The 13,751-nt window shown below is 54.1% G+C and overlaps 1 protein-coding gene across 1 annotated transcript; it reads right to left on the reverse strand.

The window, feature by feature from the left end:
* Positions 1-7,739: 7,739 nt before the first annotated feature.
* On the reverse strand, positions 7,740-9,074 carry ADRA2A (adrenoceptor alpha 2A). The gene has a single exon (XM_035547830.1). It carries the CDS (start codon positions 9,072-9,074, stop codon positions 7,740-7,742), a length of 1,335 nt encoding a protein of 444 aa, XP_035403723.1.
* Between the last annotated feature and the right edge of the window lie 4,677 nt (positions 9,075-13,751).

Consider the following 13,751-nt stretch of genomic DNA (forward strand, 5'->3'; position numbering starts at 1 on the left):
ATATTTGCAGTTCACAATGAATTTCTGGATATTCTGGTTTATTGCTGGCCTGTTCAAAGTGTGCTGCAAGCAAAAATCAAGGTCTGAGAGCTCAGTTTTGCTGTGGTTTTCTTCCTCTGATCTGACACAGAGGGAAATGCCAACTGCATTAAGTTTTATTACGTTTTCTTCCCCAATTAAGCCACGACCACCCACACAGGAGGACCTTTCCTGGGGACCTGCTAGCTGGCAGCGATGCTACCAAGAGCAGCACAGCCATTCAAGTGACCACATCACAGTCCTGCACTGAGATCACCAGCAACCACAGGGGAAAAAAATGCCCAGTGCATGTCCCAGGATTTCTTAACTTATGGAGAAAGCCCTTCCCCACGAAGCCTCCTTGCTGGTTCAACACAGACATGGCAGGAGAGCAGAGTGCCAACCAGCACTTTGGGGCTCAGTAAGCCCAGAAGAAGGACTGCCACATTCCCATGCAGGCTGGTAGAAACAGGGGCCCAGAGTAATTTAATCCCCATCCATCTGCAGATGATGCTCCCGTGCAGCTTGGGTCTTTGAACACTCTCTGGTGCTCAGAAGATGTTCTAGCGTTACTGCCCACACAAACATCCACTGGGGCTGCTATGTGGGGGAAAGAGGGAGCTAAATGTTTAATTCCAGTCTCTTTCATCAAATATTTAATCTATTTAATATTAATTAAATCTTGGTCTGAATAAACAACAGCTAAAAATTCACCTCTTCCTCCAAACATCTGATAACGTGAACGTGACAGTTCATGCCATTCCAACTGAGATGGCAATTAAAATAAGGGTTTTTTCCATCTTTACAGTCCCAGTTGTTGCAATTGCAATGGCAGGTTGTTGGTCTCAGGTTTACACCAACCATTATCCCCACAAACACACACTCCCAGACAATGCTACATCCCCAGCCACGGGAACCCATGAATCTAAGGTGATGGGAACAGGCCAGGAATGGGCACTTCTGGGGACGATGAGTGAGGGCTAAAATAGGAACAGATCATTTCCACCACAAAGGATTGAAGCCAATTAACACCGGGCCATGAAGGCAGCTGCCACCGTTGCATTTGCAACAAGCACCTTACTTTATGGCAGGAAACCCTGCTTGGACCAAGCCTCACTCCTACCAGTCACACCAGCCAGAACTCATTTTCTAATTAGCCCCGGTAGAGCCAGCAGCGATGAAGGATTGCCCTGCACACAGCACTGCTTACCTTGCTGTCCTCAGTGCACGGCCGGTTTAGCAGGGCAGCACTGAGCACTTCTGTTCATCTCTGCTGAGCTGTTTTAAAGGCATCTCACCCAGATGATGAGCGGCGGTGATGAAAGCAATTATGCTGCTCTTCAAAATGTATTGGAAGCATCTTCATCATCCTGAGGCAGCAGTGCTGAAGCCCTGATGGTAGTAAATCCTTCAGTGTGAGCAAGTCAGGTCATTCAGTTTATACTGGTTATTTTAGCTGTTCTGGCCCCACAAAATCTGGGGCTTAAAAGCCAGTCTTTGAGAATAATAAGTGCTGGATTGATTTTAAGTAACTTTTCTTAAAGTTTAGTCTTTTGTGCGTGGGTTGCTGGTCAAACCCACAACCAAGGGGATCAGAAGCATCTGCTTCACCCCATTACCTGCAGCAGGCTCCTACCCCCCAGCACCTCTGCATTTGGGGTGTGAGGAAGCCCCACAGCCCAGCAGCTTGATGGACGAGGGGGAAGTGCTGGGAGGGTGACCAGGACCCCGCTCAAGCAGGACCCTGCACAGCCATGCCTGCACCAGCAGCAAGCTCCTTCTGGCAAACCCAGCTCCAGAAGCCATCCCAGGTCACATATCTGCTTCACGCGGAGGTGCCCCGTAACTCGTGTACCCCTGTGGGGTAACCGTGAGGTGAGGGGCACGGATCAGCCTCACTGCGGCCGACCCTGCATGCTTGGGTCTGGAACAGGAGTCATTTGTCCACATTTTCCTGATGGCAAAAGTCATCCCAGTGATAAAAGGCCAGAATTCAGCATTTCACTCTTTAAAGACATTTGGTCGATGCAGCAAAGCAGAAGGTTGGCTGCAGTGTTTTCAATATTGATCTGTACATTTATTTTTTTTACTCAGGGAGCTTTTCAGTAGCACCTTAAGGTTGCAAGCTTCACACAAATGCTTTTCAGCAACTCCAAGCATGCAGCTGAAGGCAAAGCAGCCTTCAGCAGGCATTATTTTGTCAGAAATGTCCAGTGGTGTCTTTCTTTTTTTCTGTGGAGACCAAATGAAAAACAAAGAGGAAAAAGGCCATAAAGTCACAGCCCAGCAAAGCACAAGTGTTTCGACCAGCAAAGGAGCAATCAATTCTCTCACGTAGAATTTGATTTAAAACAAATGTTTCTTATTTCTGGGAGTAAACCCTACAGCAAGCAGGTCACATAGCTCTGGAGGACTGCAGGGCTACTCCTGCAACTGCAATGCCCTGGCTGGGCCTGAACCGATACAGGCCAAATGCTGCAAGAATGGCACACAGGGAAGTGGGGATGTTTAGATCAGCTCACCTCAACTCCTGGTGAACCTCATTTACCCCATAACTCTTGCATTCAACTCAAAACACATTTTTGAAAACCATCCAGACCTCCTGACACGGAGGACTGCTGAAGGGAAACACATGTTAGTGGAATTTCTCTGTTCGCGCAGAAGGCACCACCGGCCTCACGAAGTCCCTGAAGATCCATCGATCACCAAGGCTCCCAGGAAGGGTCCTTGCTCCTCCGTGTTCCCTAAAATCTGCTGCTGGCCACTGTCAGAGCCATGGCAGGAGAGCAGAACCTCAGACCCGTCCCAGCATGGATGGTGCCTCCTAACCTGGTCAATATGGAGCTGACCACCACACTGACAGACTATCCCAGAGCCAGCTTAAGCAGTTTGAAGCCAGTTTAAGCCAGCAAGTTTATGCCTTTACTGGTAGACATATATGCCTCTGCTCAAGTGAAAGAGATGCCTTCTTGCTCTGTTTTCTGGTTTGTCCTCACATTGCTTTGTTGGATTTTGCGTGCTGCGACCCACCTGCCTGGCCATGAGATGTTGGCCTCACACACTGGTGGTCTCCTGTGGGAAATCAGCACTCCTGTGAGATGGCTCAAATGCCAAGAAAGTCCCCTGAGAAGGAAGGGATATTGAACGACCAGCTAAAACATCAGCATTTCCATTCAACACCTCCCACCATCCCGTACCCCACAGCAGCAGGTCTCCTCCTCTGCTTGAGACAAACCTCATGCTCAGGTCAAGGCAGTTCAGAAAATCCAGGAATGGCAAAAAGTAGGAGAAAAACCAAAAGCTGTCTCTGTATCACCAGGGCACTGCACAGCAGAAATAAAGTGCCTAGGCCCAGCTCCCTCCTCACGCAGAGAAGCCCAAAGCCATGGCTCTGCTGGGCCACGTGGCCATCCACCCCCTACGTGGGCCCACACAGGGGTCTCTGCTGTGCTCTGCCCCTGGGACTGGCCAGGCTCAGGAGCCACGGTGCAACCCGAGGAAACATGATTTAAGGCACTCCCCCACAGCTGTAATTTCACCTTGTCTTCCTGGGGCTCAGACTACAGCCCTCGCAGTTCACAGAGGGGTCAGGATCTGCTCGTGGAGCATTTGTGAGCTGATCGATGCTCTCTGCTGACCCTGCTCTCTCCTCACTCCATTTCTACCACCGCAAGGAAGGCACAGTGGCAGCAGCTACGGATACCTGGCACATCACAGAGACATTACCACAGACCAGCTGCACAGTGAGGTCCAGAGCAGAAGCAGTGCCACAGCTCCACGCAGAGCTGTCTGCCAGGGCACTGGCTGTAATCAAGGAGCAATCTCTGCAATCTTTGAACTTTTCCAGCAGTGAAAGACCGGGGAATTTTCAGAAATAAAATAACACGGAGAGCCTCAGCTGAGGAGAGCCTCCAGGCTGCGCCACTGCTGGGCCGGCCACCCAACCCAAGAGGGACATCATGGGGCACCAAGCCCTGGGCGACGGGGTGCTGGGTGGGGGGACACCCACAGCATGGCACAGCTGAGGGACATGGGGTAAAACCCACAGGGGCTCCCCCAGGCCTGCAAAACGCATGGTCTGTGAGCAGAGTGACTGGGGCCAAGCCCATCCCTCCTTGGACCACCCTGAAAAAGGCTCTCAGTGTGACCAGCTCCTTGTGTCCCAGGGAATGGGGGCAAAACCCCACGGAAATAAATGTGAATGCCAGCAGGATGAGGGGTCAGGGACAAGCCCTGAGCAGGCTGTCATCAGGCTCTGCAAGGACAACCCTGCTGCTCCTGCAGATCACACATGGGGACATCTGGGGACACTTGCCATGCCAGGCCTCCTCCTCATGGCCGCACATCCATGTCCCTGAGCTGGCACCTTCTCTGCCCCCGCACGGTTAACATTCCAGCCCCGACATAAAAGGTTATTAAAAAACAACCACAGCTCATTACATCCCATAATGTGGCATTTGCATGGGAATGAGCCGGAGCGCTGAGGCCGCTTTCTCCAAACTGAGGGAGGAATTTAGGAGAGGGAAAACGAAGGGCCAGGCACTGGGACTGGGCCTGGGCTGCAGGGCCTCAGCCCCACAGCAAGATGTGGGGCAGGTGTGGAAGTTTACCTCAACATTTACCACCACACAGGGAGAAGAGCAGTGGCTTCACCCCATAACCAGCACAACACAGCCCACAAGGCCCCTGTGTCTCGGACGTGCCCCCCCTCAGCAGGCAGAAAGGGCCCAGGACAGAGCTGGGCCAAAATGACCAGAACCAAAATGACCAACAGCTCAGGGAAATTAAACACAAAAACGAGTCAGAAGGTGGCAAAGGCAGCAGGACGGTGGAAATTCAGACACTGGCCACGGGGACGGGCAGGCAGCTCCATGCCAGATGCAGGGAGTCACTGTCCTCACCTAACATAGCCCCTGGGGTATTTTATTGGGCTGGGCTGAACTGTGAGGACACGGGGTATTGGGAGGGACACAACCCCAAAAGCACATTGCTTTTATCTTTGATGGAAACTGGGAACATTGCTTTTATCTTTGATGAAAAACTAGGAATAATCAGCCATGTTTCAGTTGTGCACAGCTTCACCAACAGCCCGTCAAAGCCACAGCCCCCACCCCCAAACCCACCAAAATATGCTTTTGTCTGTGCCGGAGACTCGGACATGAGGACAGCAGAGAGTCATAGGGATGAGGAAGGCACCGACCCCTACATCTCCCCTGGGTCTACTTTGGAAAACCCCCCAAGGCCACCAGAGGGGACAGCAGGACACCCTGCCTCCATCAAGCCCTCCTGGCCTGCAAAGGCCACCACGCTGGGCGGGTGGACACTCCTGCATATAGAAAGGAGTACTGCCTTCCACCCCAAGCACTTCTAATCCCATCTGCAACCTAATTATCACCAAAAAAAAACAACAAAAGAGCTACAAAAACTGCACCAGCCTGGCATTCCCAGTGAGGGCCAGGCTGCATTTCCAAGGAGCAAATCACACCTAACCTCTTTCCTTTAAGAAGCACGTGAATGCTCTTACTGTGGCATGAAAAGGGGGGGGAAGAACAAGAAACATCAAGGACTCATTTGTTATTCTGCCCTTGTGCAATGAAGCAAGCCATTGTTCCCTACCTGGGGTAAAAACGTCTTTCAGAAACCGCCAGTGCTTTTCCCAACGCGCTCTTGAAAAAAAATGTCAAGACCAAAGCTGCCGGAGAATCGGTGAACGGCTAGAAAAAAATTACAGCTAACAGATTATTCAGAGGGTTTTCACACTTGATCTGTAAACGCTCTTTTATTTAATAAAAATAATCATCCATTATAGCAACTTCTGCTTGTGTTTTCTGTTGGTTTGTTTTACAGTAAAGCACAGTTTATTTATTTGCTTTCCTCACGTCTTGAGGATTCAACTCTGAAAATGCAAGTGAATGTAAACATTGCTCTCCAGGTCCCAGGATGCAGCCAGGCACCCTCAGAGTTAATTACAAAGCCAAAGAGAGAGCAAAATCAACAAAACACTTCCAAAAGTAAAAAGGTATTGTTTTAAAGTCTCTTCCTTGCACCACAAAATTCCAGAGAAGGCAAATTCATCCAATACAAGAGACTTAAACTTGGCTTTCTCAAACAATTTCTATGATTTGTCAGCACTTGATAAAGCTATTTTCATAACATTTAAACTCTTGCCAATGCATTTACTGTGATATATCAAGAATTTTTTTTTCCTTTCAGTATTCTCCATAAATTTCTTCATGGCACAAAGATGTTACATTTGTTCTGTTCATTTTTTTTTAATTTTTATTTTGTAGCAGAAAAAGCTGAAAGACATTTCAGGAAAGGAGTGTAAAAGCAGTAATAACTCTCTCTCCTGCTCCAATCTCACAATATGTACACATTTCTTTAAATAAAAAAAATAATAATACATTATAAAATCCAGGGGAAAGTGTCAGTAAGTTTCCCATTTCAGGGTTTTGCCCTGTGTAAGACTGAAAGAGGGATGCTTCAGTATTTCCTAGGAAAGGTGAGTCTGGCATATTAAAAACTTAACTCTCCTCCGTTAATTCAGAAAGTTGGAACCACCTCTGCAAACAAACCCCCTCTGCTTCTGCAGGAAACCCAGCAGGATTTAAAACATCAAAAACAAAATCAATACAAACAAGATAGCATGATATACAGAGCCCTGATATTTGCTATGAAATGTTATCTATTTACAGTTGGAGGTGGGTGAAGTAGCATGGTAGTGCTGAACACGTTTCGTCACTGCAGTGTGGTATAATATCAGGCAAGATTAACTCGCTGGGAGCTTGGCTGGGTCCCAAGCCTCACACGGTGTGAGAAGGAGCCCACCTCGCAGCCCCCCAGGACTGCATGACAAAGCCACCACTCCTCGGCTCTGCTCTACCTCCTAACGGCTGGGAAGTTCCCAGCTCAGCTGTATCATAGCACGGGCAACACAAAAATTAAATACAATCAGGTATGACACCAAAAGAAAAAAAAATGAAAAAAGCCAGTCTGGCAAGATGTGTGATACTAAGCTCTGTAGTTAAAAAAAAAAAAAAAAAAAAAAAAAAAAAAAAAACAGACAAACATAAAAACAGGACAGACATCGGAAATTTTGGTAATGTTGTCAGACTGATGGGTAGGGGAAATGGCTCTAATTTTTCAGTGGTTTTAAGTTTTCAGAGGGTGCGAAGAGAGGGACTTTTAAGGTATCAAAGAAAATTAAAGCATTCACAGTTTCAAAGCTGCTTGCCTTACAAAACTTAAGACATTCAGATTCAGGGATACAATACTGTACTTTACACGGGGGGGGTTAATATTAATTACATATACAATACAACAAAATAAAAAGCCGACACCTCTGAGGTGGCATACTCCCTCTTTGTTGTTCATCTCATGGAGCTGCACGGAGCTTGTCTTTAAAGAGTCAAACTGAGCAGTCATGAAAATATCCACTGAGAGACTCTGGCAAAAGAAAAAAAAAAAAAAACTAACAAAGTAAACCAAGCAAGTCAAAAGCCATCCTCCCCTGGAAAGCCGAATGCCACGGCTCGGACTTCCACTTGCCTGCTGCTCCTCGCTGCTGCTGTCTGGCGTGTCGATAGGCTCGTCTCAGGTTTTGAGGGTTTCCTGCTCACAGGCTGAAGGAAACCATCCCATGCAAGCACAGCCCAAGGGAGCCATGCCTTACACTCCTACAAAGTCTTGAATGATTAGTCCTGCCCAAACCAGGGGGTCCTTCAAACAATCCTTTTCCTCTCTATCCTGCAGAGGATCCTTTTGAAGGCCCGCCTGAAGTCGTGGTTGAAAATTGTATAGATGACGGGGTTCAAGGAGCTATTGCAGTAACCGAACCAGAAGAAGAACTTGAAGAGGGTGTCGGGCACGGAGCAGCTCTGGCAGACGGCAGTCAGCGTGTAGGTGAAGAAGAAGGGGAACCAGCAGATGACAAAGACACCGATCACCACCGCCAGCACAAAGGTGAAGCGCTTCTCCCGGTTCTGCCTGCCCCTCCACCGGGACCCTTTGGTGGTCCTCTCCTCCTCCACCTTCCTGGGCAAACTGTCCCCAGGCTTAATCTGGCTCAGCTTAGTCTTGGCCTTTCCCCTTGACGGTCTCTCTGACTTCTTGGACTGGTTGTTGTCCTGGTGCTCGGAGGAGGAGGTCTCCTCCATGTCTATGCCATTGACCTCTCCCTCCTGCCCATCACCACCTCCGGCCGCTTTCTCCCCGTTGAGCTGGACTGTGGCTGGCAGGTCCTCCTTGTCGGCCAAGCCGTTCTGCTTCTTCTCAGGGCGCTCTGCCCGCTTGTTCGGCGGTACCCTGGTGCGCCTCTTGGCTATCTGATAGATGCGCACGTAGACCAGGATCATGATGAGGCAGGGGGCAAAGAAGGAGCCGATGCTAGAGGAGATGATGTACCACTTCTCGTCATTGATCTTACACCCCGCGACCCCCTGGTCTGCCTGCTGCCCGCTCTTCTTCTCGATGGAGATGAGTGGTGGGAAGGAGATGACGGCCGAGATGACCCAGACGATGAAGATGATGCACTTGATGCGGCGCGGGGTGCGCTTGAGGTTGTACTCAATGGCTTGCGTGATGGACCAGTAGCGGTCCAGGCTGATGGCACACAAGTGCACGATGGAGGAGGTGCAGAAGAGCACGTCCAAGGCCAGGTAGATCTCACACCACACCTTGCCGAAGTACCAGTACCCCATCACCTCGTTCGCCAGGGAGAAGGGGATGACCAGCGTGGCCACCAGGATGTCGGCCGAGGCTAAAGACACCAGGAAGAGGTTCTGGGGCGCCTTGAGCGCCCGGCTGGTGAAGACGGCGATGATGACCAGGACGTTCCCGAAGACGGTGAAGAGCATGAGCAAGCCCGCCAGGCTGATGAGGGTGACGGTGGTGTGCAGGGGGTACGGCGTGCCCCATCCCGGCCCGGCCCCGCTGTCGTTGAAGCTCCCGTTGGCCGCGGGAGGCGGGTAGCCCTCCTCCTCCACCAGCTGCCGCTGGTACTCCATGGAGGAGAAGAAGTGGCCCCTCTCCGTGAACGGGCGCTCCCGGTTAAACATCAACCCCGGCTGCTCGGCGGCCCTCGCCCTTCGCCCCCAGCCCCAACCCGGGGGGGGGCTCCGGGGCGGGGGGGGGGAGGGCTCCGCGCTCCTAGGGCGCCGCGGCCGGGGCCGGGGCTGCTCGGGGGGCGCGGGGGGCCGCGGCTCATGCCGGGCGCTGCCGGCGGAGGGCAAGCGGAGCGGGGCCGGGGCTGCAGCCGGCGGCGGCTGCCGTGCTTCGCCCGCCTGCCGGCCCCTTTATAGCCCCGGATCAGGCCGGGGCTGCCGCGTCAGCCCCACGTGGGGAGGGAGCTGCCCCCGGTGCGCGCACACGGACACGGACACGCCGCGCACACGCGTGCTCGGCCCCCCCCCCCCCCCCCAACACCAGCCCCCTGTGCTCACCCCCATCCGCACCCACCGCCCCCCGACCCTATTGTCACCCCCCCCCCATCCCCAAATCCCGCCCCCCCCCCCCCCGGGCAGCGCAGTCCCGCTCCGCACCGCTCCCCCCCCCCCTCCCCGCAGCCCACCCCACGGGGGTCTCGCCCCGCTGCGGAGCCGCGGCTCCCTCCGTGGGGTGGGGACACGGGGGGGAGGGGGGCTGCTCCTGCCGCCCCCCCCCCCCCAACGGGGCTTCGTGCGCCCCCACGGGGGGGGGCAGCTGCGGACCCGTCCCGCGTGGGGTCCCCGCAGCCAATGTCCCCGCGGGGAGCCCCGGGGGGGGGGGGGGGGGGGCACCGCCGCCGCCCCTCCGTGCGCCCCCCGTGCCGTGGGGATGCTCCGGGTGGGGTGGGATGGGGGGGCCGGGGGGGGGCCGGGCGGCGGCGGGCAGCGCGGGGGGGCAGTGGCACCTGCTGGCCGCGGCGCCTCACTGCACGCTCCGGCCCCCGGGGCCGCGGCACCCACGGGAGCTCCCGGCCCACGGCCGAGCCCCAGCAGCCCCCCCCCCGGGGCTTGTCCCCGCTGTTTCTCCCCAGCCCCTCAAGCATGTGGATGGGAGGGGGCTCCGGTCCCCACACCTGCCCCGTGGGGTGCCCGGAGGCTTTGCCCAGCTGCAGCAGCAGCAATAAGGGACATTTCTGATCGGAAAGCAGAGGCGACGTACCTGGTGGCCCCAAGGATGCCAGCTCCCCGCACACAGCTCGCTCACCCCCCCGGCACACGGGCTCCAGCTCTGACCCTCACGGGCTCCTCGCTCTCATTTTCAGCCGGCTCTAACGATGCTCACGCCGTGCTCCAGAGCCAGGCAGCTGGTAATTAATCGGCGCGCCGGGCGCTCGGGCCAATGAACGGATTTGCTCTGCGAGATGGAGGAAGCCCTGTCAGCTTCGTCCCCGCACCATGCCAGTTATAAGCCAGGCCCAGGAGCGGCGATGCCCGGCAGACAGAGCAGGGGTGGAAAACGGGGTCAGGGAGCTGCAGAACCTCTGGGCCTAGCACAGGATGGAGAGGTGGGGGACTGTGGGACCCACTGTGCAGTGCACCTGGGAAGGTGGCAATCCATGGGGAGTGACTTAAAACCTGTACATTGAACCCAAAATGATGTGCATGCACCTTTCCATGCACGTTGGAGGGGTCACCATCAGAGTGGCCGTGAGCTATAACCACTGAATTCACAACAAGGGGAAGGTGTGGACACACAGGGTACAGGGACTCACCTGGGTATGTGGAAAGGCCAGGGAGGGGGCGAGGAGATGCTGGGCATTGGGGCCATCTTCTGCTTTCTGCTGGCCGCCGGGTGCTGCGTGCTCTGCAGGACATGGGGCGCTGTCTCCGACAGCAGGGCTTGGTCTCCCTTGGGTACGGGATCAGTGGGGGTTTCCAATCACCCCAGCAGAAGCTTGGGGACAGCTGGGAGCATGCTGTGCTCATCTCCAAGAGGAAACCTGGCACATCAACACGCTTTCCTTGCATCACCACCACAACCATGTGTGTGACATCCTGGTGACATTATTGACGCCTTTGGAGCCCCAGCAGCACCCAGCGCTGCCTGCAAAGCGTCTCAGCGACGTCACATCTCCCCTCTACCTCCTCTGCAGGCCGTCCCATAGCTCTGCATGGCAGGCAGGTGGGAATGCCAGGGCTGGCGAGCACCCCTAGGATGCCCCACAGCAGCCTGCAGCTCCTACAGGATGCTGTATTATGAGCTCATCCCGCACTTTATGGTAATTTGTAATAAAGCCTCAGCACTCAGAGTCCTGGGATTTGCTAAGAACTGTGAATTTGTAGCCTGTGGAAGACTAGAGAAAAGCTTCAGGGGAAAGAAAAACAAAAAGTAAATAAATTTTTTATATCAATCCCCCGGCATTTGCATCCAGATGCTCAGCTTCTGAATCCGAGCTGCTAACAACGCTGGTGTGAGTGGCAAGGTCTCTGCAGCTCAAACCCCACCACCAAGTGCCTGATGAGAGGGCCCAGCACACAGCTCGTCCTCCTGCCGCATGGGCCGCAGCGCGTGCCGACCAGGGGATGGGAACAGAGATGGAAACAGGATGGATTCAGACCAGCAGGGGACCAGGGGAAAGGGGCAAGCAGTAGCCACGGTGCAGAAACACTTCTGGAAGCAGCTCCGTGTGGGCTGTAGCAGGGAGCTGGAGGTCTGGGCTTCGCTCGCTCGCCCTGATCTCCATATTTGCATACACATGGCAGGAAGCCCTGGTTGTGGCTGTGGGTTTTGATTGTGCTGCTGGCTTTGTCTGAATAAGTCAAAACAGGGTGTTGTGCAGGGAGGTTTGCTTTAGTAACCAGGCTCTGTTGGGGGTAATGCACTGAGAGCCCATGGCCTGGGATGCTCCGTGGACTAATGGCCAAATAGCCCCTCCTATTAGCTTCCAGAAGGACAGCTTTTCCCCATGACAAGCAAACTGCACCCAAGCCACACCAAAAAGATAGAAAAAAAAATATCAGAGAAGAGGCAAAGATCGTCAGCAGGCAAACCTGGCATGGTTGGGTACATCACAGTGCCACTGCCCTGTAATACCGATGTCAGCAAATGCACCATCCATTTCCAGGGAGGCAGTGCAAGTGCTATGATTCATCTTCTTCTTCTTTAAAATAATAATAATAATAATAATAATAATAATAATAAATACTTTTAAAAATCATCAGAACTGTGTCTGGTCTGGCCACCCACCCATCTGTCCCCACCAGCTGCTCTGGGAACCCAAGCACTTGGCCCTGCACGTGCATTCAAACCCACAGACCTCCCCTACCCCATCCACCACTGCACTGCAGCTGTAGATTTAGCTCTTTTCCTCGACCTGACAGCGATGCCTTCCCCAGAAGCTGTGTTTTTCAACGGAGTTTGTCTGGACTCAGCTGCTGGATGTACTTTCCCGAGTTATTTGAATAAACCATCGTGGAAGGGATAGCAGCAACGGTGTCCTGCGCTCGCACCTAATCCCCCGGCGAGCAGAGGGACGCTGCCGTGGTGTCGGGTGTTGGGCAGGGAGGAGAGGAGCACGCTGAATATTACCGACCCTAGCAGATCTTCCCTGCCCCGTGTCTGGCCCAAACCAGCGCGAGACAGATCCTCTGTGACCACCTGCTCCTTCAGTATTTTTTTCACAAACAGCCTTAAAGCCCTGCTTGCGTTTCCTCATCAGCTGCACTGGGGTTGCCTGCCCTGTTTGGCAGGATTGTAGCTGCCAGGTTTGATTGCACAGCCCTAAATCAACAGCCAGGAGAAGCATTTCTGTGCTACAGCTCACAGCGCGGGGTGAGGCTGAGCACAGGCACGGCGCTCACGTGAGCCTCCCCCAGTTACCATTTCCCTTCCTTTGTGCTGTGGTGGCCCCCGTGCCGCTAAAGGCTCACCTCAGGAGCAGGATGCACACCTCTTGGGCACCTCATGCCAGGGGTGGAGAGAGAAACAACAGTTCGTGTTGTCTCTGTTGCACCTGTGGGTACAGATACAAGTTCATTCTGATCACAGGTTTTCACACAGCCTCTTTATCCAGTTCCCCCCCCCACCCCCCCCGCCCAGGAATCCTCCATCCTTGCTGTGCCCTGCAGCGTGGCCACAACCAAAGGGCTGTGGGGCCAGCCCCAGCCCCGGCCCTCCCCCGGCCTCCCACCCCATCTGCCCACGGGATGCATCAGTCAAAATGGGCACAGAGGGGATGAAGCACGAACCCGACAGACCATGAGCAGACCCCATACCAGGCAGCTTTCCCAGCCAGCACCGACCCATGGCCAAGGGCCCGGCTGTGGCAGGGCACCTGGGCCAGAGTTGCCTTTCGGAGGGCAGGCAGGCCCGGGCGGGCAGAGAGGAGCCAGGAGCACAGCTGGGTGCCGCTGCCTTCCCTTGTAACCTCCCCTGAATGAAAACAGTCCAGGTTCTTGCAGCTCAGCAAGTTACCTTTCATCAGCAGAGCCGGCCCGTGTTTAAAGCAAAATTGAGGCTGCCTGGCTTTAAAGTGTTTAATTTCACAACTGGGAGAGGCTAACGTCCAATTAGTCAGCTGGGAAGCTGTAACTCGTTCGCTCAAGCTGCGCACCCCGGGGCCCGACCGCATCCCTGCCCTTTTCCCTCCCTGTTCTTCACCATCTCTGTCTGAGGCCCTGACAGCGACGCTGCCTCGGGGCCAGGGCTGCAGTCAGCAAGTTTCCCTCCCTAAGAGTGCCCCAGCTGAGCCGTGCCCTCATGTGCCAACCCCGAAAAGCTGCCAGCAACGCGAGTGACTGGGCACAGAG

This window comes from Cygnus atratus, chromosome 7, assembly GCF_013377495.2.
Source record: "Cygnus atratus isolate AKBS03 ecotype Queensland, Australia chromosome 7, CAtr_DNAZoo_HiC_assembly, whole genome shotgun sequence".
Lineage (NCBI taxonomy): Eukaryota > Metazoa > Chordata > Aves > Anseriformes > Anatidae > Cygnus > Cygnus atratus.